General features: G+C 48.9%; 1 protein-coding gene across 1 annotated transcript in view; it reads right to left on the bottom strand.

Annotated features, from left to right (window-relative positions):
• Nucleotides 1-23,488, bottom strand: part of YBX3 (Y-box binding protein 3) — a 147,536-nt gene that overhangs the window by 60,371 nt on the left and 63,677 nt on the right. Inside the window, exon 6 of the mRNA XM_053692798.1 lies at nt 12,598-12,692. Coding sequence (XP_053548773.1) covers nt 12,598-12,692 — 95 coding nt within the window. The remainder of the gene's footprint in view (nt 1-12,597; nt 12,693-23,488) is intronic.

Genomic DNA, 23,488 nt, shown 5'->3' with positions numbered 1-23,488 from the left:
GAAGACCAAGTCGCCGCTTTGCAAATCTGTTCAACAGAAGCCTCATTTTTAAAGGCCCATGTGGAAGCCACAGCTCTAGTAGAATGAGCTGTAATCCTTTCAGGAGGCTGCTGGCCAGCAGTCTCATAAGCTAAGCGTATTATACTTCTTAGCCAAAGCGAAAGAGAAGTTGCCGAAGCCTTTTGGCCTTTCCTCTGTCCAGAGTAGACAACAAACAAAGCAGATGTTTGACGAAATTCTTTAGTAGCTTGTAAATAAAACTTTAAAGCACGAACCACGTCAAGATTGTGTAATAGACGTTCCTTCTTTGAAGAAGGATTAGGACACAATGACGGAACAACAATCTCCTGATTGATATTCTTATTAGATAACACCTTAGGTAAAAACCCAGGTTTGGTACGCAAAACTACCTTATCTGCATGGAAGATCAGATAAGGGGAATCACATTGTAAGGCAGATAACTCGGAAACTCTACGAGCCGAGGAAATAGCTACCAAAAATAGAACTTTCCAAGATAAAAGTTTGATATCTATGGAATGAAGAGGTTCAAACGGAACCCCCTGAAGAACTTTAAGAACCAAATTTAAACTCCATGGTGGAGCAACAGGTTTAAACACAGGCTTGATTCTAACTAAAGCCTGACAAAATGCCTGAACGTCTGGAACATCCGCCAGACGCTTGTGCAAAAGAATAGACAGAGCAGAAATCTGTCCCTTTAAGGAACTAGCTGACAATCCTTTCTCCAATCCTTCTTGGAGAAAAGATAATATCTTGGGAATCCTGACTTTACTCCATGAGTAACCCTTGGATTCACACCAATAAAGATATTTACGCCATATCTTATGATAGATTTTCCTGGTGACAGGCTTTCGTGCCTGAATTAAGGTATCAATAACTGACTCGGAGAAGCCACGCTTTGATAAAATCAAGCGTTCAATCTCCAGGCAGTCAGTCTCAGAGAAATTAGATTTGGATGGTTGAAAGGACCCTGAAGTAGAAGGTCCTGTCTCAGAGGCAGAGTCCAAGGTGGAAGGGATGACATGTCCACCAGGTCTGCATACCAAGTCCTGCGTGGCCACGCAGGCGCTATCAAGATCACAGATGCTCTCTCCTGCTTGATTTTGGCAATCAGACGAGGGAGCAGAGGAAACGGTGGAAACACATAAGCCAGGTTGAAGGACCAAGGCGCTGCTAGAGCATCTATCAGCGTTGCCTTGGGGTCCCTGGACCTGGATCCGTAACAAGGAAGTTTGGCGTTCTGGCGAGACGCCATGAGATCCAGTTCTGGTTCGCCCCAACGTTGAACCAATTGTGCAAATACCTCCGGATGGAGTTCCCACTCCCCCGGATGAAAAGTCTGTCGACTTAGAAAATCCGCCTCCCAGTTCTCTACACCTGGGATATGGATAGCTGATAGGTGGCAAAAGTGATTCTCTGCCCAACGAATTATCTTTGAAACTTCCCACATCGCTAGGGAACTCCTTGTTCCCCCTTGATGGTTGATGTAAGCCACAGTCGTGATGTTGTCCGACTGAAATCTGATGAACCTCATTGTCGCTAGCTGAGGCCAAGCTTGAAGAGCATTGAATATCGCTCTTAGTTCCAGAATGTTTATTGGGAGGAGGGTCTCCTCCTGAGTCCACGATCCCTGAGCCTTCAGGGAGTTCCAGACTGCCCCCCAGCCCAGAAGGCTGGCATCTGTCGTTACTATTGTCCAATCTGGCCTGCGAAAGGTCATACCTTTGGACAGATGGACCCGAGATAGCCACCAGAGAAGAGAATCCCTGGTCTCTTGATCCAGATTTAGTAGAGGGGACAAATCTGTGTAATCCCCATTCCACTGACTGAGCATGCAGAGTTGCAGTGGTCTGAGATGTAGACACGCAAACTGCACTATGTCCATTGCTGCTACCATTAAGCCGATTACTTCCATACACTGAGCCACCGAAGGGCGAGAAGTGGAATAAAGAACACGGCAGGAATTTAAAAGTTTTGATAACCTGGTCTCTGTCAGGTAAATCCTCATTTCTACAGAATATATTAGAGTTCCCAGAAAGGAGACTCTTGTGAGAGGGGATAGAGAACTCTTTTCTTCGTTCACTTTCCACCCATGCGATCTCAGAAATGCCAGAACTATGTCCGTATGAGACTTGGCAATTTGGAAATTTGACGCCTGTATCAGAATGTCATCTAAATAAGGGGCTACTGCTATGCCCCGCGGCCTTAGGACCGCCAGAAGTGACCCCAGAACCTTCGTAAAGATTCTTGGGGCTGTAGCTAACCCAAAGGGAAGAGCTACAAACTGGTAATGCCTGTCGAGGAAGGCAAACCTGAGAAACCGATGATGATCTTTGTGTATCAGAATGTGAAGATAAGCATCCTTTAAATCCACTGTAGTCATGTATTGACCCTCCTGGATCATAAGCAGGATGGTACGAATAGTCTCCATCTTGAATGATGGGACCCTGAGAAATTTGTTTAAGATCTTGAGATCTAAGATTGGTCTGAAGGTTCCCTCTTTTTTGGGAACCACAAACAGATTTGAATAGAATCCTTGTCCCTGTTCCTCCTTTGGAACTGGGTGGATCACTCCCATAACTAGGAGGTCTTGAACACAGTGTAAAAATGCCTCTCTCTTTATCTGGTTTGCAGATAATTGAGAAAGGTGAAATCTCCCTTTTAAAGGAGAAGCTTTGAAGTCCAGAAGATATCCCTGGGATACAATTTCCAACGCCCAGGGATCCTGGACATCTCTTGCCCAAGCCTGGGCGAAGAGCGAAAGTCTGCCCCCCACTAGATCCGTTACCGGATCGGGGGCCAATCCTTCATGCTGTCTTAGGGGCAGCAGCAGGCTTTTTGGCCTGCTTACCTTTGTTCCAAATCTGGTTAGGTCTCCAGACCGACTTGGACTGGGCAAAAGTTCCCTCTTGTTTTGTATTAGAGGGAGTTGACTCGCCTTGAAGTTTCGAAAGGCACGAAAATTAGACTGTTTGGCCCTTGATTTGGATTTATCTTGAGGAAGGGCATGACCTTTTCCTCCAGTGATATCAGAAATGATCTCCTTCAAACCAGGCCTGAATAGGGTCTGCCCCTTGAAGGGAATATTAAGCAGCTTAGACTTTGAAGTAACGTCAGCTGACCATGATTTAAGCCATAGCGCCCTACGCGCCTGAATAGCAAAACCCGAATTCTTAGCCGTTAGTTTAGTCAAAGAAACAATGGCATCAGAAACAAAAGAATTGGCTAGCTTAAGTGCTCTAAGCTTGTCAAGTATATCATCCAATGGGGTCTCTACCTGTAAAGCCTCTTCCAGAGACTCAAACCAGAAGGCCGCATCAGCTGTGACTGGGGCAATGCATGCAAGGGGCTGTAGAATAAAACCTTGTTGAATAAACATTTTCTTAAGGTAACCCTCTAACTTTTTATCCATTGGATCTAAGAAAGCACAACTGTCCTCGACAGGGATAGTAGTACGCTTAGCAAGTGTAGAAACTGCTCCCTCCACCTTAGGGACCGTTTGCCATAAGTCCCGTGTGGCGGTATCTATTGGAAACATTTTCTTAAAAATAGGAGGGGGAGAGAACGGCACACCTGGTCTATCCCATTCCTTAGTAATAATTTCTGTAAACCTTTTAGGTATTGGAAAAACATCAGTGTAAACAGGTACTGCATAGTATTTATCCAATCTACACAATTTCTCTGGCACTGCAATTGTAGCACAGTCATTCAGAGCAGCTAAAACCTCCCTGAGCAACATGCGGAGGTGTTCAAGCTTAAACTTAAATGTAGATATTTCAGAATCAGGTTGAATCCTTTTCCCTGAGTGAGAAAAATCCCCCACAGAAAGAAGCTCTCCTTCCTCAGCTTCTGCATATTGTGAGGGGGTATCAGACATAGCTCTTAAAGCGTCAGTATGCTCTGTATTTCTTCTAACTCCAGAGCTGTCTCGCTTTCCTCGAAACCCAGGTAGTCTGGATAATACCGCTGACAGTGTATTATCCATGACTGCCGCCATGTCTTGTAAAGTAAACGCCATGGGCGTGCTAGATGTACTTGGCGCCTCTTGAGCGTGAGTCCCTTGAGCGGGATTTAAAGGTTCTGACACGTGGGGTGAGTTAGTCGGCATAACTTCCCCCTCGTCAGATTCCTCTGGTGATAAATTTTTTAAAGACAGAATATGGTCTTTATTACTTAAAGTGAAATCAGTACATTTGGTACACATTCTAAGAGGGGGTTCCACCATGGCTTCTAAACATAATGAACAAGGAGTTTCCTCTATGTCAGACATGTTTAAACAGACTAGCAATGAGACCAGCAAGCTTGGAAAACACTTTAAAGCAAGTTAACAAGCAAAAAATAAAAATGGTACTGTGCCTTTAAGAAAAATAAAAAAGGTCAGAATTTGAAAAACAGTGAAAAAAAGCAGTAAATCAAACGAAATTTTTACAGTGTGTATAATAAGCTAACAGAGCATTGCACCCACTTGCAAATGGATGATTAACCCCTTAGTTTAAAAAACGGATCAAAAAAACGATATAAACGTTTTTTAACAGTGCTGTGGCCCTACCTTGCCAAACAACGACTTTGGAAAGCCTAAAAGCCCTTTAGAGAGGTCCTATAGCATTCAGGAGACTTCTTGAGGGAAGCTGGGTGTCTCAGTCTGCAAAAGTTACTGCGCAATTAAGCCCCTCCCACTCATGTCTACACAGTGGAAGGCCTAAGAAAACTGTTTCCAGGCAAATTTAAGCCAGCCATGTGGAAAAAAACTAGGCCCCAATAAAGTTTTATCACCAAAACATATATAAAAACGTTTAAACACTCCCAGCAAACGTTTTATATTGAAAAATAATAAGAGTATTACCTCTGACAGTAAGCATGATACCAGTCGCTATTAAATCACTGTAATCAGGCTTACCTAAAATAAATCTGGTATCAGCAGCATTTTCTAGCATTTACATTCCTCTAGAAAAAAAATTAAACTGCACATACCTCATAGCAGGAAAACCTGCACGCCATTCCCCAGCTGAAGTTACCTCTCTCTTCAGTTATGTGTGAGAACAGCAATGGATCTTAGTTACAACCTGCTAAGATCATTAGAGACCACAGGCAGATTCTTCTTCTATTTTCTGCCTGGGACCAAAATAGCACAACTCCGGTACCATTTAAAAATAACAAACTCTTGATTTGAAGAAAAAACAACTACATTTCACCACATCTCTCTTACTGCTTCCATGCTTGTCGAGAGTTGCAAGAGAATGACTGGAGGTGGCAGTTAGGGGAGGAGCTATATAGACAGCTCTGCTGTGGGTGATCCTCTTGCAACTTCCTGTTGGGAAGGAGAATATCCCACAAGTAATGGATGATCCGTGGACTGGATACACCTTACAAGAGAAAATAACTATTTTCTTCTTAAAAGGGAAGAGTCCACAACTGCATTCATTACTTTTGGGAGTTCAGAACCTGGCCACCAGGAGGAGGCAAAGACACCACAGTTAAAGGCTTAAATACCTCCCCCACTTCCTTCATCCCCCAGTCATTCTTTGTCACAGGGGGTTGGCAGAGAAGTGTCTGAAGTTCGAGATAGTCTCTTATGGAGGGTAGTACTCTTCACAATGGGACTGAAGATTTAAGTAATCCTGTCAGCCTCTCATTGAGAGCATGGATGAAAGTTAGAGTCCAGAGATGCAGGGAGAGTCTTCCTGCGAACCCATCCCAAGTCATTAACAGCTCCTTGGTAATCAGTGTTGACGAGTTTCGCTGCCTACCCTTCTTCACTCAAGTCTATGTCAGAAGCAAGGCTACTATCTGTCACACTTGAAGGGCTGTGTTCCTGTTCCACGACGAAGATTCTGGTAAGATTGTTTCATTTTATTTCAATGTGACATGTATTGTTAAAGAAACAAGGTAGGGTCCCAGTGGGACTCTTATCTTAAAATGAGGAATCTTGGGTTAATATCTCCTAAGGGGGGTTATTGAAAATCATGTTTGTTAGGTGATTTTATCTACAATGTGTAGCTCACAGCCTTTTACTGAACATAACGGCCTTCGTTTAATGACACAATCTCTCAGAATGTGTGCCCTTTTTGTGACTGGCACGGTGCATCTCGTGAAGGGTGCGGTTACGTTGGTTCTTCACTTCCGTATGCTGACTGTGTGCAACCAAGAGAGTCTAACTCATGGATTGTCTGGTTCACAGGAGGTGGTGAGTTCCCCAGCCATTGGGGGTGTCAAAGTGTGCCAGTTAATTTTGTCTTATCGTAATCCCAAGATTATGGAGGATTCTGATATACGCGATACGGAGGAGGTGTCTTGTGATGAATATGAAAAGGCCCGGGTAATCAATGCCCATCAGTTATGTTCCGGGTTCTAGAGTACTCTCTCCTCCGGAATCTGGGAGCTTAGAGTGCGTTGAGCCATCCGCCTCCGAGGTTTTCATGTCCCGTGAGGCGCGTGCCCAAGACCCTTTCCCGGCTACTCACGCAGGTGTCCCTATGACCTTCATTCCTTCTCCAGAGAGTGGCTTGTTTCCGCCGGAGGTTACGGCATGGTTCTGCATGGTCATTTCTATGGCGCTGTCTCATTTATATCCCCCAAGTGAAGTATTTCTACGATACTGTCCGTGCTCCATTAACCTAGGTCCATCGAGTGTGGGATCGCCCAATTCAGTTCGGCCTTCTGGGGAAACGTTGGCCCCTGAGGCTTCAGGGGCCCCAATCTCTGAGCCGAGGGATGATTTTGCCTTCCGTTATAGGCTGGCTCGCCTTCAGGTTCTTTTCTGACATGTTTTGGCGATGTTAGAGGATCCTAGTGGGCAGAGGTATCCGAGGCCTTAGAAGCTGGATGGCAAAATGGATATGACGTTAGGGGATGAAGCAATCTCCTTATCGTATTCATTTTATGTTTATTTATGTTTTTGGGTTCCATTTCTGAGCTTGGGTGAATGGAGCCTCTAATCGGCTGGTCCTGTTGTTGATCTCATTCACCCGATGGGTACTGCCTTCTTTTTATTTGTGATCCGGATGGATGTGTTTAATTTGTTTTTCTTAAGCTCAGTTCTCTTAGTTTTTCATTTTTATGATACTTGTGACTAGTGGTCATGTGGCACTCCCTCGGCTGTTGTGCACTTGTTGATTATTAGAATTTTGTTTCTAGTTCATTTATCGATCCTTCGGGACAATTTTTTCTTGGACCTTGAACAGTTGCAGAGTGTCCTTATACCAGGCTGGTACTGGTCATGAACCCTGGTAACAGCTGAAAAAGCGCCTGTGACCTTCGTGGTGCTGAGAATGCCTCTTGGCCTATTCTATGGACTCCGGGCTCAGATCCTACCCAAGTATGAGGCCTGTGGTTTTTATGCAACTTCTCCGGATAGAGGGTTGTGCGTGCCAATATAAGGTTGGTCGGTTTGGACTACTCACCTGAACTAGGAATCTGCTTCTTGCAGACTACTTCTACATTCTTTAGGTCCCCGGGGATTCTGAACCGTTATTTCCATTCTTTGGAAGATGTGTGTGACCTGTTTGGTCTGGTGTACCGTGTGATTACCGTTTAGGTTTTCACTTGAGGTTCTTCCGGACCCTGTCTCTTTAGCCTATGCGCTCTTTCGTGCGGTGGCGGAGTATCATTCTTCCTCTCTTTTGGGGTAATCATCTGGTCGGGCGCGCGGGCGGGCATGTTTGCATTCCTCTGTTTCGAGTTCTATTACTCTGAGAGGTGGTGTGCAGGTGTTCCCTGCCTTCTGTGGGAGCTACGGCTCCAGCATTTGCCTGCTCAAGGTAGTTTTCTTTGAATAAAAGCTCTTTCAAGCTTTCTGACTGTTGTCTAGTTTATTCTAATACCCTTGGTCGGACCATAGTCTTCGACGTTTGGGTATTTTACGTCCTCCACGTTACGCTAGCCTTGGGGCTTGTTAGTAGAAGGTCGGGGTTGGGTATGGATGGCCGCCCTCCGAGGGCCAGGCAGTGGTCCATTTTTCTTTGATACTCCATTTGGAGTTTCGTGGTGGTGTCGTGCGTTATTTCTCTGAGGTGGTGAGCAGGGCCCTGGGTTATCATTTGCCTTCGGGTGTTGATGTTACCCTGCCTGTGTGTCGCCGCTTGCCTACAAGATTTCTTACGATCCATTTGCACTGGGTGCTGATTCTCAGACTAGTCAGGAGGCCTTTGTGGCTCTGGGGTACGGACTTTAGAGGTGCGCTCCTCCTTGGAGGAGGCAGTTTTAGGGTTCTCTCAGAAATAGTATCTTTTGATCAACCATTGTTGAGGACCATGGCCTTGGTCCATGTCTCTCTATGGATGGGTGTGGAAGGTTCGGTTCGCACTTTATGTTTGTGGTCCCAAGGGGCCCTTTTGTAGGGGCTGGGGCTCTGCGAGAGACGCCTTTCTGACTGTGGCTTAGACTTTAGGTCTTTCTGACGGGGTCCCTACCGGTCTTCTGGTTCATTTATGATGTTCCTGTAGACTCCAGATGTTTTTCAAATGGGTTGGCAGTGTGGCCGAGGGGTCTCACCTTTATGGTAGGGTTTTTTTTTTTTTTTCTTTCCCCTCTCTTCCAGAGTAGGAATTGGGTTCTCCGGGGTTCGGAGTTCCCTTAGTATCCGTGGCCCCTTCCTGCGTTTTCAGGCTCTTGGAAGGGGAGCTGTGATGTTGTGTCTGGTTCCTCCGTTCCTGCAGCAGGAGGCTGAGGGTTGCTCCCGTGGGACTTCTACTACAGGTATCCGATAAGCGGATGCTGAGGGGGGGGTCTTCTATTGTGAAGTGTGCCTTTTTGCCTACTTCGGCATGTAGGGAGTTTCGTACCCGAGGACAATGTCTCACGGTATCATGCCGTTTGCAGCAGAGGTCTAACAGGGGACTTTGCTCCTCATTGATCCTTTATCTCTTTTCCTGTAGTCTGGGACTTTTGTTTTGGTCTTTTGACTAGCCTTTGGACTGGGACCGTTATCCTGGAGGGAAGGTTTGGGATCGGTTACTCTATGCAGAGTTGATTGTTCTCTTTCTCCCCCCTCTCTTTTGCTCTCTTTCTCCCCCCCTCTCTTTTGCTCTCTTTCTCCCCCCCCTCTCTTGCTCTCTTTCTCTCCCCCCCCCTCTCTTGCTCTCTTTTCTCCCCCCCTCTCTCTTGCTCTCTTTTCTCCCCCCCCCCCCTCTCTCTTGCTCTCTTTTCTCCCCCCCTCTCTTTTGCTCTCTTTCTCCCCCCCCTTCTCTTTTGCTCTCTTCCCCCCCCCTCTCTTTTGCTCTCTTTCCCCCCCTCTCTTTCTCCCCCCCTTCTCTTTTGCTCTCTTTCTCCCCCCCCCCTTCTCTTTTGCTCTCTTTCTCCCCCCCCTTCTCTTTTGCTCTCTTTCTCCCCCCCTTCTCTTTTGCTCTCTCCCCCCCTTCTTTTTTGCTCTCTTTCTCCCCCGCTCTCTTTCTTCCCCCCCTCTCTTTTGCTCTCTTTCTTCCCCCCCCTCTCTTTTGCTCTCTTTCTCCCCCCCCCTCTCTTTTGCTCTCTTTCCCCCCCTCTCTTCCCCCCCCTCTCTTCCCCCCCTCTCTTTTGCTCTCTTCCCCCCCCCTCTCTTTTGCTCTCTTTCTCCCCCCCCTCTCTTTTGCTCTCTTCCCCCCCCCCCTCTCTTTTGCTCTCTTTCCCCCCCCTCTCTTTTGCTCTCTTTCCCCCCCCCCCTCTCTTTTGCTCTCTTTCCCCCCCCCTCTCTTTTGCTCTCTTTCCCCCCCCCCTCTCTTTTGCTCTCTTTCCCCCCCCCTCTCTTTTGCTCTCTTTCCCCCCCCTCTCTTTTGCTCTCTTCCCCCCCCCTCTTTTGGTCTCTCTCCCTCCTCTCTTGTTCCCTTTTGGGGAGCAGTTGCGGTCCTTATCTGTGGCCGGGTATCTTCTTGGGTGTCATTACCCGTGGGGCGGACGCCTCAGAAGTTGTTTGAGCATGACGGACTCTAGGTCTAAGTAGGAATTGGGTTCTCCGGGGTTCGGAGTTCCCTTAGTATCCGTGGCCCCTTCCTGCGTTTTCAGGCTCTTGGAAGGGGAGCTGTGATGTTGTGTCTGGTTCCTCCGTTCCTGCAGCAGCAGGCTGAGGGTTGCTCCCGTGGGACTTCTACTACAGGTATCCGATAAGCGGATGCTGAGGGGGGGTCTTCTATTGTGAAGTGTGCCTTTTTGCCTACGTTGGCATGTAGGGAGTTTCGTACCCGAGGACAATGTCTCACGGTATCATGCCGTTTGCAGCAGAGGTCTAACAGGGGACTTTGCTCCTCATTGATCCTTTATCTCTTTTCCTGTAGTCTGGGACTTTTGTTTTGGTCTTTTAAATAGCCTTTGGACTGGGACCGTTATCCTGGAGGGAAGGTTTGGGATCGGTTACTCTATGCAGAGTTGATTGTTCTCTTTCTCCCCCCCTCTCTTTTGCTCTCTTTCTCCCCCCCCTCTCTTTTACCCCCCTCTCTCTTGCTCTCTTTCTCTCCCCCCCTCTCTCTTGCTCTCTTTTCTCCCCCCCTCTCTCTTGCTCTCTTTCTCTCCCCCCCTCTCTTTTGCTCTCTTTCTCTCCCCCCCTCTCTTTTGCTCTCTTTCTCTCCCCCCCTCTCTTTTGCTCTCTTTCTCCCCCCCTTCTCCCCCCTTCTCCCCCCCTCTCTTTCTCCCCCCCCTTCTCCCCCCCCTCTCTTTCTCCCCCCCCTCTTTTTCTCTCTTTCTCCCCCCCTTCTCTTTTGCCCTCTTTCTCCCCCCCCTTCTCTTTTGCTCTCTTTCTCCCCCCCTTCTCTTTTGCTCTCTTTCTCCCCCCTTCTCTTTTGCTCTCTTTCTCCCCCCTTCTCTTTTGCTCTCTTTCTCCCCACCCTCTCTTTTGCTCTCTTTCTCCCCCCCTCTCTTTTGCTCTCTTTCTCCCCCCCCCTCTCTTTTGCTCTCTTTCTCCCCCCCCCTCTCTTTTGCTCTCTTTCTCCCCCCCTCTCTTTTGCTCTCTTTCTCCCCCCCTCTCTTTTGCTCTCTTTCTCCCCCCCTTCTCTTTTGCTCTCTTTCTCCCCCCCTTCTCTTTTGCTCTCTTTCTCCCCCCTTCTCTTTTGCTCTCTTTCTCCCCCCCTTCTTTTTTGTTCTCTTTCTCCCCCCTTCTCTTTTGCTCTCTTTCTCCCCCCCTCTCTTTTTTGTTCTCTTTCTCCCCCCCTCTCTTTTTTGTTCTCTTTCTCCCCCCTTCTCTTTTGCTCTCTTTCTCCCCCCCCTCTCTTTTACTCTCTTTCTCCCCCCCCTCTCTTTTGCTCTCTTTCTCCCCCCCCCTCTCTTTTGCTCTCTTTCTCCCCCCCCTCTCTTTTGCTCTCTTTCTCCCCCCCCCCTCTCTTTTGCTCTCTTTCTCCCCCCCCCCTCTCTTTTGCTCTCTTTCTCCCCCCCCCTCTCTTTTGCTCTCTTTCTCCCCCCCCCCTCTCTTTTGCTCTCTTTCCTCCCCCCTCTCTTTTGCTCTCTTTCCTCCCCCCTCGCTTTTGCTCTCTTTCCTCCCCCCTCGCTTTTGCTCTTTCTCCCCCCCCCTCTTTTGGTCTCTCTCCCCCCTCTCTTGTTCCCTTTTGGGGAGCAGTTGCGGTCCTTATCTGTGGCCGGGTATCTTCTTGGGTGTCATTACCCGTGGGGCGGACGCCTCAGAGGTTGTTTGAGCATGACGGACTCTAGGTCTGAGTGGTTTCTAGTTTGGCTTTGTCTGTGGTGTAACTGACGTGCAGTTACCTGGGCTCAGGTTTTCGAAGATTAGATAGGTTGTTTTAAAGTTATAATATTATAATTGCTTCATATTTATCCCTGCACTATATTTCTTTGGTACTTTAACTTAACTGGAGCAACAATGCACCAATACAATGTGACCATCAAGGAATATATCCTCTCCGCTAAAATCAAGGGGCGGCATAACGCACCCATCTTTTTGTTTAAATATTTAGAAAATCTGGGTCAACCATTATATAGCAAAAAAAACAAAAAAACATTTTCTTTAAAAATAGCCCTTTTTGTCACAAATGCCCAGCACTGAATCATAAAACAACCTTAATACCCTATTGACCTAATGAAGATGCTGCCCTGGGTGGTCCGGTTATAAATAATCAGAAGAATTAGAGAAGAATCCACAAAGGTGATGACACAGAACTTATCCTTCTGGCCGGTCCAGAAGGGCAGAAATAAGGAAGAATAGAGAAAGTGACTGTTTTTGTCCATTCACATTAGGAACCAACTCTGGGTTTGTTGAACAGCAACAAGTGATTAAAAAATTGCGTTAAAAAAAACAAAACATTTAATCTCAAATGGAGAAAAAGGCTGTACCATGTTAGCCAGTGTATTCAAAGAAAGTAGAATCCTTTTGTAAGAGGAAAACAAAAGTGATGTTTAATAGCTAGCGGCTAGTGGATACAATTGCAGACTTTCAGGACCCTGACGAAGGGAGTACAAAGATACAAAACTCTCTGACAATGTCAGTGTCCTGAAAGCTCACAATGGTATCCACTATTAGTTAACTATTAAAGGTATCACTTGTACATCACTTTTGTTTTCTCTTACAAAAGGGTTTTTACTCATCTTAAATGGAAAACAAAATGTATTAAACCAAGTATTTTACAGAGAGAAAGTCTGTCAGAAAATGAATTACTATAGACATACCGGCGATATCGCTGGCGATAGTTAGTTGGTTGGCGCATTGGCTGCTGCGTTTCTCCACCTTCTGGTGCTCCTTCTTTCATCTCAGCTTCACCTCCCTGCACAGAAACACAGACAACTTTAGCTTTTATGGAAATGACATGTTCTATAAGGCGCATATAGATACTTTTAAAGCAAATTCATTATTCAGTTTCCAGAAAACCCAGTGCCCCTAAAAGCTTGGTACAGACATATACAAAGAATTCATGCACACAGCAGCATAACTAGAGAGATAGAATTATAGAATTAACGCTGTGTAGTAGAGTTGATTAATGTATTCAATCTTTTTTTTTTTTGGTCTGGCAACCACAATTTGGTGTGAGAGAGATTTTAATTTTCTGGATAATTTCAACAATAAAATATGTTTCTAAAGGGTAATTAAATAGATTTAAATAAATATAAGCATTTGATTGGTGCATACACATTGTGCACCCTGCATATGCACCAGTCAGCTGTTCAGGGGTAGGTGCCAGGAATACACAGAAGGCACTGACCTTGTAATTATTTAGAAGGAACAGTAAACACAATTCTAAACTGCAATTTATTAAAATTATTGCAGTGAACTGTACATGCTGCTCTTTATCTGATTTTTGAAGGGACATTAAACACTTTGAGGTGGTAATATAAAATGATAAATCACACACATATATATATATCCTATAATATAAAAGGCCAAGTATGTTTGTCTGAAGCTGTCATGCGCAGTATAGACTGTGCAAGGACAAACACACCTGGCCTTCAACAGACTGACCTAGCATCTGATCCTCCGCCACTAGAATAGTAGGCGTAAGGGGGTGGGGCACACTGGGCATGATGGGCGCAGAGTGTGATGCGCCTGGGGGCGGGGTGTGATGCACCCGGGGGTGGTCGCCGTCACCGTGAGAAAGAGAGCTCTAAAGAGGGGGGAGAGAGAGAGCAAAAGAGAGGAGGGGGGAGAGAGAGAGCAAAAGAGAGGGGGGGGAGGGAGAGAGAGAGAGAGAACAAAAGAGAGGGGGGAGAGAGAACAAAAGAGAGGGATGGAGAGAGAAAGTAAAAGAGAGGGGGGAGAAAGAGCAAAAGAGAGGGGGGAGAGAAAGCAAAAGAGAGGGGGGAGAGAAAGCAAAAGAGAGGGGGGAGAGAAAGCAAAAGAGAGGGGGGGAGAGAAAGCAAAAGAGAGGGGGGGGAGAAAGCAAAAGAGAGGGGGGAGAGAAAGCAAAAGAGAGGGGGGGGAGAGAAAGCAAAAGAGAGGGGGGGGAGAGAAAGCAAAAGAGAGGGGGGGAGACAAAGCAAAAGAGAGGGGGGGAGAGAAAGCAAAAGAGAAGGGAGAGAGAGCAAAAGAGAGGGGGAGAGAGAGCAAAAGAGAGGGGGGGGGAGAGAGCAAAAGAGAGGGGGGGGGGAGAGAGCAAGAGGGGGAGAGAGAGAGAAAAGAGATAGGGAGAGAGAGAGCAAAAGAGAGGGGGGGAGAGAGAGAGAATGAACAAAAGAGAGGGGGAGAGAGAACAAAAGAGAGGGGGAGAGAGAACAAAAGAGAGGGGGAGAGAGAGCAAAAGAGAGGGGGAGAGAGAGCAAAAGAGGGGGGGGGAGAGAGAGCAAAAGAGGGGGGGGGAGAGAGAGCAAAAGAGGGGGGGGGAGAGAGAGCAAAAGAGGGGGAGAGAGAGCAAAAGAGAGGGGGAGAGAGAGCAAAAGAGAGGGGGAGAGAGAGCAAAAGAGAGGGGGAGAGAGAGCAAAAGAGAGGGGGAGAGAGAGCAAAAGAGAGGGGGAGAGAGAGAAAAAGAGAGGGGGGAGAGAGAGAAAAAGAGAGGGGGGAGAGAGAAAAAGAGAGGGGGGAGAGAGAGCAAAAGAGAGGGCAGAGAGAGAGAGAACAAAAGAGAGGGGAGAGAGAGCGAGCAAAAGAGAGGGGGGGAGAGAGAGCAAAAGAGAAGGAGAGAGAGAGCAAAAGAAGGGGAAAGAGAGCAAGAGAAAGGGGGGAGAGAGGGGGGGGGAGAGAGAACAAAAGAGAGGGGGAAAGAGAGCAAAAGAGAGGGGGAGAAGAGAAAAAGAGGGGAGAGAGCAAAAGAGAGGGGAAAGAGAGCAAAAGAGGGGGGAGACAGAGCAAAAGAGAGGGGGGAGACAGAGCAAAAGAGAGGGGGGAGACAGAGCAAAAGAGAGGGGGGAAGCAAAAGAGGGGGAGAGAGAGCAAAAGAGAGGGGGAGAGAGAGCAAAAGAGAGGGGGGAGAGAGAGCAAAAGAGAGGGCAGAGAGAGAGAGAACAAAAGAGAGGGGAGAGAGAGCGAGCAAAAGAGAGGGGGGAGAGAGAGCAAAAGAGAAGGAGAGAGAGAGCAAAAGAAGGGGAAAGAGAGCAAGAGAAAGGGGGGAGAGAGGGGGGGGAGAGAGAACAAAAGAGAGGGGGAGAGAGAGCAAAAGAGGGGGGGAGAGAGCAAAAGAGAGGGGGAGAGAGAGCAAAAGAGAGGGGGAGAGAGAGCAAAAGAGGGGGAGAGAGAGCAAAAGAGAGGGGGGGAGAGAGCAAAAGAGAGGGGGGGAGAGAGCAAAAGAGAGGGGGGGAGAGAGAGCAAAAGAGAGGGGGGAGAGAGAGAGCAAAAGAGAGGAGGGGAGAGAGAGCAAAAGAGAGGAGGGGAGAGAGAGCAAAAGAGAGGGGGGAGAGAGAGAGCAAAAGAGAGGGGGGAGAAAGAGAGCAAAAGAGAGGGGGGAGAAAGAGAGAGCAAAAGAGAGGGGGGAGAGAGAGCAAAAGAGAAGGAGAGAGAGAGCAAAAGAGAAGGGGAAAGAGAGCAAAAGAGAGGGGGAGAAGAGAAAAAGAGGGGAGAGAGAGCAAAAGAGGGGAAAGAGAGCAAGAGAGGGGGGAGACAGAGCAAAAGAGAGGGGGGAGACAGAGCAAAAGAGAGGGGGGAGACAGAGCAAAAGAGAGGGGGGAAGCAAAAGAGGGGGAGAGAGAGCAAAAGAGAGGGGGAGAGAGAGCAAAAGAGAAGGAGAGAGAGAGCAAAAGAGAAGGGGAAAGAGAGCAAAAGAGAGGGGGAGAAGAGAAAAAGAGGGGAGAGAGAGCAAAAGAGAGGGGAAAGAGAGCAAAAGAGGGGGGAGACAGAGCAAAAGAGAGGGGGGAGACAGAGCAAAAGAGAGGGGGGAAGCAAAAGAGGGGGAGAGAGAGCAAAAGAGAGGGGGAGAGAGAGCAAAAGAAAGGGGGGGGGGAGAGCAAAAGAAAGGGGGGAGAGAGAGCAAAAGAGAGGGGGGAGAGAGAGCAAAAGAGAAGGGGGAGAGAGCAAAAGAGAAGGGGAGAGAGAGAAAAAGAGAGGGGGAGAGAGAGCAAAAGAGAGGGTAGAGAGAGAGAACAAAAGAGAGGGGGGGAGAGAGAGCAAAAGAGAGGAGGGAGAGAGAGCAAAAGAGAAGGGGAGAGAGAGCAAAAGAGAAGGGGAGAGAGAGCAAAAGAGAAGGGGAGAGAGAGCAAAAGAGAAGGGGAGAGAGAGCAAAAGAGAAGGGGAGAGAGAGCAAAAGAGAAGGGGAGAGAGAGCAAAAGAGAGGGGGGGAGAGAGCAAAAGAGAGGGGGGAGAGCAAAAGAAAGGGGGAGAGCAAAAGAGGGGGGGAGAGAGAGAGCAAAATAGAGGGGGGAGAGAGAGAGCAAAAGGGAGGGGGGAGAGAGAGAGAGCAAAAGAGAGGGGGGAGAAAGAGAGCAAAAGAGAGGGGGGAGAAAGAGAGCAAAAGAGAGGGGGGAGAAAGAGAGCAAAAGAGAGGGGGGGAGAGAGAGCAAAAGAGAGGGGGGAGAGAGAGCAAAAGAGAGGGGGGAGAGAGAGCAAAAGAGAGGGGGGAGAGAGAGCAAAGAGAGGGGGGAGAGAGAGCAAAAGAGAGGGGGGAGAGAGAGCAAAAGAGAGGGGGGAGAGAGAGCAAAAGAGAGGGGGGAGAGAGAGCAAAAGAGAGGGGAGAGAGAGCAAAAGAGAGGGGGGAGAGAGAGCAAAAGAGAGGGGGGAGAGAGAGCAAAAGAGAGGGGGGAGAGAGAGCAAAAGAAAGGGGGGAGAGAGCAAAAGAAAGGGGGGGGAGAGAGCAAAAGAGAGGGGGGAGAGAGCAAAAGAGAGGGGGGAGAGAGAGCAAAAGAGAAGGGGGAGAGAGCAAAAGAGAAGGGGAGAGAGAGAAAAAGAGAGGGGGAGAGAGAGAAAAAGAGAGGGGGAGAGAGAGCAAAAGAGAGGGTAGAGAGAGAGAACAAAATAGAGGGGGGGAGAGAGAGCAAAAGAGAGGAGGGAGAGAGAGCAAAAGAGAAGGGGAGAGAGAGCAAAAGAGAAGGGGAGAGAGAGCAAAAGAGAAGGGGAGAGAGAGCAAAAGAGAAGGGGAGAGAGAGCAAAAGAGAAGGGGAGAGAGAGCAAAAGAGAGGGGGGGAGAGAGCAAAAGAGAGGGGGAGAGAAAAAGAAAGGGGGAGAGCAAAAGAGAGGGGGGGGAGAGAGAGAGCAAAAGAGAGGGGGGAGAGAGAGAGCAAAAGGGAGGGGGGAGAGAGAGAGAGCAAAAGAGAGGGGGGAGAAAGAGAGCAAAAGAGAGGGGGGGAGAGAGAGCAAAAGAGGGGGGGGGAGAGAGAGCAAAAGAGGGGGGGAGAGAGAGCAAAAGAGGGGGGAGAGAGAGCAAAAGAGAGGGGGGAGAGAGAGCAAAAGAGAGGGGGGAGAGAGAGCAAAAGAGAGGGGGGAGAGAGAGCAAAAGAGAGGGGGGAGAGAGAGCAAAAGAGAAGGGGGAGAGAGCAAAAGAGAGGGGAGAGAGAGCAAAAGAGAGGGGGGAGAGAGAGCAAAAGAGAGGGGGGAGAGAGAGCAAAAGAGAGGGGGGAGAGAGAGCAAAAGAAAGGGGGGAGAGAGCAAAAGAAAGGGGGGAGAGAGAGCAAAAGAGAGGGGGGAGAGAGAGCAAAAGAGAGGGGGGAGAGAGCAAAAGAGAGGGGGGAGAGAGCAAAAGAGAGGGGGGAGAGAGAGCAAAAGAGAAGGGGAGAGAGAGAAAAAGAGAGGGGGAGAGAGAGCAAAAGAGAGGGTAGAGAGAGAGAACAAAAGAGAGGGGGGGAGAGAGAGCAAAAGAGAGGAGGGAGAGAGAGCAAAAGAGAAGGGGAGAGAGAGCAAAAGAGAAGGGGAGAGAGAGCAAAAGAGAAGGGGAGAGAGAGCAAAAGAGAGTGGGGGAGAGAGCAAAAGAGAGGGGGAGAGAAAAAGAAAGGGGGAGAGCAAAAGAGAGGGGGGAGAGAGAGAGCAAAAGGGAGGGGGGAGAGAGAGAGAGCAAAAGAGAGGGGGGAGAAAGAGAGAGCAAAAGAGAGGGGGGGAGAGAGAGCAAAAGAGAGGGGGGGAGAGAGAGCAAGAGAGGGGGGAGAGAGAGAGCAAAAGAGAGGGGGGAGAGAGAGCAAAAGAGAGGGGGGAGAGAGAGCAAAAGAGAGGGGGGAGAGAGAGCAAAAGAGAGGGGGGAGAGAGAGCAAAAGAGAGGGCGGGAGAGAGAGTGCAAAAGAGAGGGGGGAGAGAGAGTGCAAAAGAGAGGGGGGAGAGAGTAAAAGAGAAGGGGGAGAGAGAGAGCAAAAGAGAGGGGGGAGAGAGAGCAAAAGAGAGGGGGGAGAGAGAGAGCAAAAGAGAGGGGGGAGAGAGAGCAAAAGAGAGGGGGGAGAGAGAGCAAAAGAGAGGGGGGGAGAGAGAGCAAAAGAGAGGGGGGAGAGAGAGCAAAAGAGAGGGGGGGAGAGAGAGCAAAAGAGAGGGCGGGAGAGAGAGCAAAAGAGAGGGCGGGAGAGAGAGCAAAAGAGAGGGCGGGAGAGAGAGCAAAAGAGAGGGCGGGAGAGAGAGCAAAAGAGAGGGCGGGAGAGAGTGCAAAAGAGAAGGGGGTGAGAGAGAGAGCAAAAGAAAGCAAAAGAGAAGGGGGAGAGAGCGAGCAAAAGAGAGGGAGAGAGAGAGAAAAAGAGAGGGGGGAAGCAAAAGAGGGGGGGAGAGAGAGAACAAAAGAGAAGGGGGAGAGAGCAAAAGAGAAGGGGGAGAGAGCAAAAGAGAAGGGGGAGAGAGCAAAAGAGAAGGGGGAGAGAGCAAAAGAGAAGGGGGAGAGAGCAAAAGAGAGGGGGGAGAGAGAGCAAAAGAGAGGGGGGAGAGAGAGCAAAAGAGAGGGGGGAGAGAGAGCAAAAGAGAGGGGGGAGAGAGAGCAAAAGAGAGAGGGGAGAGAGAGCAAAAGAGGGGGGGAGAGAGCGAGCAAAAGAGATGGGGAGAGAGAGAAAGAGAGAACAAAGAGAGGGAGGAGAGAGAACAAAAGAGAGGGGGAGAGAGAACAAAAGAGAGGGGGAGAGAGAGCAAAAGAGAGGGGGAGAGAGAGCAAAAGAGGGGGGAGAGAGAACAAAAGAGAAGGGGGAGAGCAAAAGGGAAGGGGGAGAGCAAAAGAGAGGGGGGAGAGCAAAAGAGAGGGGGGAGAGCAAAAGAGAGGGGGGAGAGCAAAAGAGAGGGGGGAGAGCAAAAGAGAGGGGGGAGAGCAAAAGAGAGGGTAGAGAGAGAGAGAACAAAAGAGGGGGGAGAGAGCAGAAGAGAGGGGGGGAGAGAGAGAGCAAAAGAGAGGGGGAGAGAGAGCAAAAGAGAGGGGGAGAGAGAGAGCAAAAGAGAGGGGGAGAGAGAGCAAAAGAGAGGGGGGAGAGAGAGCAAAAGAGAGGGGGGAGAGAGAGCAAAAGAGAGGGGGGAGAGAGAGCAAAAGAGAGGGGGGAGAGAGAGCAAAAGAGAGGGGGGAGAGAGAGCAAAAGAGAGGGGGGAGAGAGAGCAAAAGAGAAGGGGGAGAGAGAGCAAAAGAGAAGGGGGAGAGAGCAAAAGAGAGGGGGGGAGAGAGCAAAAGAGAGGGGGGGAGAGAGCAAAAGAGAGGGGGGGAGAGAGCAAAAGAGAGGGGGGGAGAGAGCAAAAGAGAGGGGGGGAGAGAGCAAAAGAGAGGGGGGGAGAGAGCAAAAGAGAGGGGGGGAGAGAGCAAAAGAGAGGGGGGAGAGAGAGCAAAAGAGAGGGGGGAGAGAGAGCAAAAGAGAGGGGGGAGAGAGAGCAAAAGAGAGGGGGGAGAGAGAGCAAAACAGAGGGGGGAGAGAGAGCAAAAGAGAGGGGGGGGAGAGAGAGAGCAAAAGAGGGGGGGAGAGAGAGAGCAAAAGAGAGGGGGGGAGAGAGAGCAAAAGAGAGGGCGGGAGAGAGAGAGCAAAATAGAGGGGGGAGAGAAAGAGCAAAAGAGAGGGGGGAGAGAAAGAGCAAAAGAGAGGGGGGAGAGAAAGAGCAAAAGAGAGGGGGGAGAGAAAGAGCAAAAGAGAGGGGGGAGAGAGAAAAAGAGAGAGGGGGGAGAGAGAGCAAAAGAGAGGGGGGAGAGAGAGCAAAAGAGAAGGGGGAGAGAGAGCAAAAGAGAAGGGGGAGAGAGAGCAAAAGAGAAGGGGGAGAGAGAGCAAAAGAGAAGGGGGGAGAGAGCAAAAGAGAAGGGGGGAGAGAGCAAAAGAGAGGGCGGGAGAGAGAGCGCAAAAGAGAGGGGGGAGAGAGAGAGCAAAAACAAATTATGCTTACCTGATAATTTAATTTCCATCGTGGGGAGGAGAGTCCACGGCTTCATTCATTACTTGCAGGAATTTAGAACCTGGCCACCAGGAGGAGGCAAAGACACCCCAGCGAAAGGCTTAAATACCTTCCCCACTCCCCTCAACCCCCAGTCATTCTGCCGAGGGAACAAGGAACAGTAGGATAAATATCAGGGTATAAATGGTGCCAGAAGAACAAAACTAAATTTAGGTCCGCCCACCAGAGCAACGGGCAGGAGCCGTGGACTCTCCTCCCCATCTAAAGGGGAGGAGAGTCCACGGCTTGATTCATTACTTGTGGGAAACAAATACCCACGCTCTAGAAGACACTGAATGAAAAACAGGAGGGCAAAAGGATGCAGACCCTAATCTGAGGGCACAACAGCCTGCAAAACCTCTCTCCCAAAAGCTGCTTCCGCCGAAGCAAAAACGTCAATCTTGTAAAATTTTGTAAGGAGGACCAGGTAGCAGCCTTAAAAATCTGCTCCATAGAGGCCTCATTCTTAAAGGCCCAAGAAGAAGCCACAGCTCTAGTTGAATGAGCCGTGATCCTCTGAGGTGTCTTATGTCCCGCTCTCTCATAGGCTAAGCGAATCATGCTCCTCAACCAAAAGGACAAAGAAGTTGAAGAGGCTTTCTGCCCCTTGCGCTTCCCTGAATACACAACAAAAAGAGATGTAGACTGTCTGAAATCCTTTGTAGCTTGAAGATAAAACTTCAAGGCTCGAACCACATCCAAATTATGAAGTAACCTCTCCTTAGGAGAAGAGGGGTTAGGACAGAGCGAAGGAACAACTATTTCCTGATTGATGTTACGGTTAGACACAACCTTGGGAAGAAATCCCAAACCAGTGCGAAGAACAGCCTTATCAACGTGAAAAAACAAATAAGGAGGCTCACATTACAAGGTCGCCAACTCAGAGACTCTGCGTGATGATGCAATAGCCAACAGGAAGAGAACCTTCCAAGAAATAATTTTAAATGTCCACAGAGTGCATAGGTTCAAACGGAACCCTCCGTAAATACCCTAATCACCAAGTTCAAGCTCCAGGGAGGTTCGGACTGTCTAAAAACAGGCCTGATTCTAGACAAAGCCTGAACAAAAGACTGAATTTTAGGAAGCTCAGCTAGCCTCTTGTGCAACAAAACTGAAAATGCCGAAATCTGCCCCTTTAAGGAACTCGCGGCAAGTCCCTTCTCCAACCCGCCCTGGAGAAAAGACAAAATCCTGGATACATTAACCTTGTGCCAAGGATATCCATGCTTGTCACACCAGGACAAGTAAGTCCTCCAAACCTTATGATACATGCGTCGAGTGACCAGCTTCCTGGCCTGAACGAGAGTATCAATCACTCTCTCAGAAAAACCTCTCTTGGCCAAGACTTAGAGTTCAATCTCCAAGCAGTCAGCCTCAGAGAATCTAGAATTTGATGTTGAAAAGGACCCTGTACCAGCAGATCCCTGCGACAGGGTAACCTCCATGGAGGAGAAGATGACATCCCCACCTGATCCGCAAACCACGTCCTCCGCGGCCACGACGGAGCAATCAGTATAGCCGAAGCTTGCTCCTGCTTGATGCGGGCCACTACCCGAGGTAGAAGTGGCAACGGTGGAAAAATATAAACCAGGTTGAACCCCCAAGGCACCGCTAAGGCATCTATCATCTCCGCATGGGGATCCCTGGACCACGACCCGTATCTGGGTAGCTTGAAATTTAGCCTGGATACCATAAGGTCTATCTCCGGCGTCCCCCATCTGTAACAGATCTCCGCAAACACCTTGGGGTGGAGAGACTATTCCCCCAGAAAAGGATTGTCTGCTGAGAAAATCCGCTTCCCAGTTGTCCACACCCGGGATGTGGATTGCTGACAGCGAGCAGTTGTGGGTCTCTACCCATTCCAGTATCCGAGATACCTTCCTCATGGCTAGGGAGCTTCTCGCCCCCCTGATGGTTGATATAAGCCACCAAGGTAATGTCTGTCTGGAATCTGATTAAGCTGAACGACCCCAGGAGAGGCCAAGCCGTCAGAGCATTGTAGATCGCTTGAAGTTCCAGAATATTGATCGGAAGGAGAGACTCCTCTCGAGTACACTTCCCTTGTGCCATCCTGGCACCCCAAACAGCTCCCCAACCTGCCAGACTCGCGTCCGTGGTCACAATCTCCCAAGACGGTCTCAAGAAGGATGTCCCTTGGGACAGTTGGTCCGGACGGATCCACCAAGAGAGGGAGTTCCTTGTTCAAACATCCAGGGAAATCTGATGTGATAGATCTGTATGATCGCCGTTCCACTTTCTTAACATGCACAACTGAAGAGGTCTGAGATGGAACCTGGCGAATGGAATGACATTGATGCTGGACACCATGAGCTTGATGACCTCCATACTCTGGGCCACTGAGGGACTGGAGGAGGACTGCAGGTGGACGCAATCTTCCTGCATCTCTGATCTGTGAGAAATATCTTCATGGATATAGAGTATATTATTGTGCCCAGGAATTCGCCCCTGTTGCTGGGAACCAGGGAACTCTTTTCTGAATTTATCTTCCAACTGTGAGATTGGAGCAAGAGAAGAAGAGCCCTTGAGTGATCCTCTGCAAGACTGAACAACAGCGCCTGGACTAAGATGTCATTCAGATAGGGTGCCACAGCATTGCCTCTGGATCTGGCAACTGCAAGTAGCGCCCCCAGAACCTTTGTGAAGACTCTCGGGGCCATCGCCAGACCAAAGGGAAGGGCCACAAACTGGAAGTGTTGGTCCAGAAACTCGAATCTCAGGAACCTGAAGTGATCCCTGTGGATTGGAACATGAAGGTAAGCATCCTTAAAGTCTATTGTCGTCATAAATTGTCCCTCTTGAACTAAGGGCAGAATAGATAATCGTTTCCATCTTGAACGATTGAACAGCCAGAAATTTGTTTAAACACTTTAGGTCCAGAATCGGGCGGAATGTACCCTCCTCCTTTGGAACCACGAAAAGGTTTGAATAGTACCCTAGACCCCTTTCTGCTGGGGGTACTGGTACGATTACTCCGAGAGAAGAAAGATCCTTCACACAATCTAGAAAGGCGTCTCTCTTCTCTGGAAGACAGGTTTGACGCAAAAAGCACAATTGTTCCATCCTAAACCGAAAGTCAGGCTCCTCCGCAGCCGGAGGCTTAAATGACATGGATTCCGACCCAGAAAGGACTTCCTCTGAAGAGTCGGAAAGGTCCTCGTCTGCGGATAATGCCTCCGATATATCCATAGGCGTAGACAACCCCTGGGCTGGGCCGCCATGAAGCACCCTACGCTTGCACTTAGTCGAACGTGGTAAAGCATTAATCACCTTCGAAACCGCCATTTGCAGTTAATCCGCAAAATCTGACGGCCAGCAAAGCTCTCCCGA

This window comes from Bombina bombina, chromosome 9 (genome assembly GCF_027579735.1).
Source record: "Bombina bombina isolate aBomBom1 chromosome 9, aBomBom1.pri, whole genome shotgun sequence".
In the NCBI taxonomy this organism is placed as follows: Eukaryota; Metazoa; Chordata; class Amphibia; order Anura; family Bombinatoridae; genus Bombina; species Bombina bombina.
Note: the sequence above shows the minus strand (reverse complement) of the source record. Positions and strands in the feature narration are given on the sequence as shown.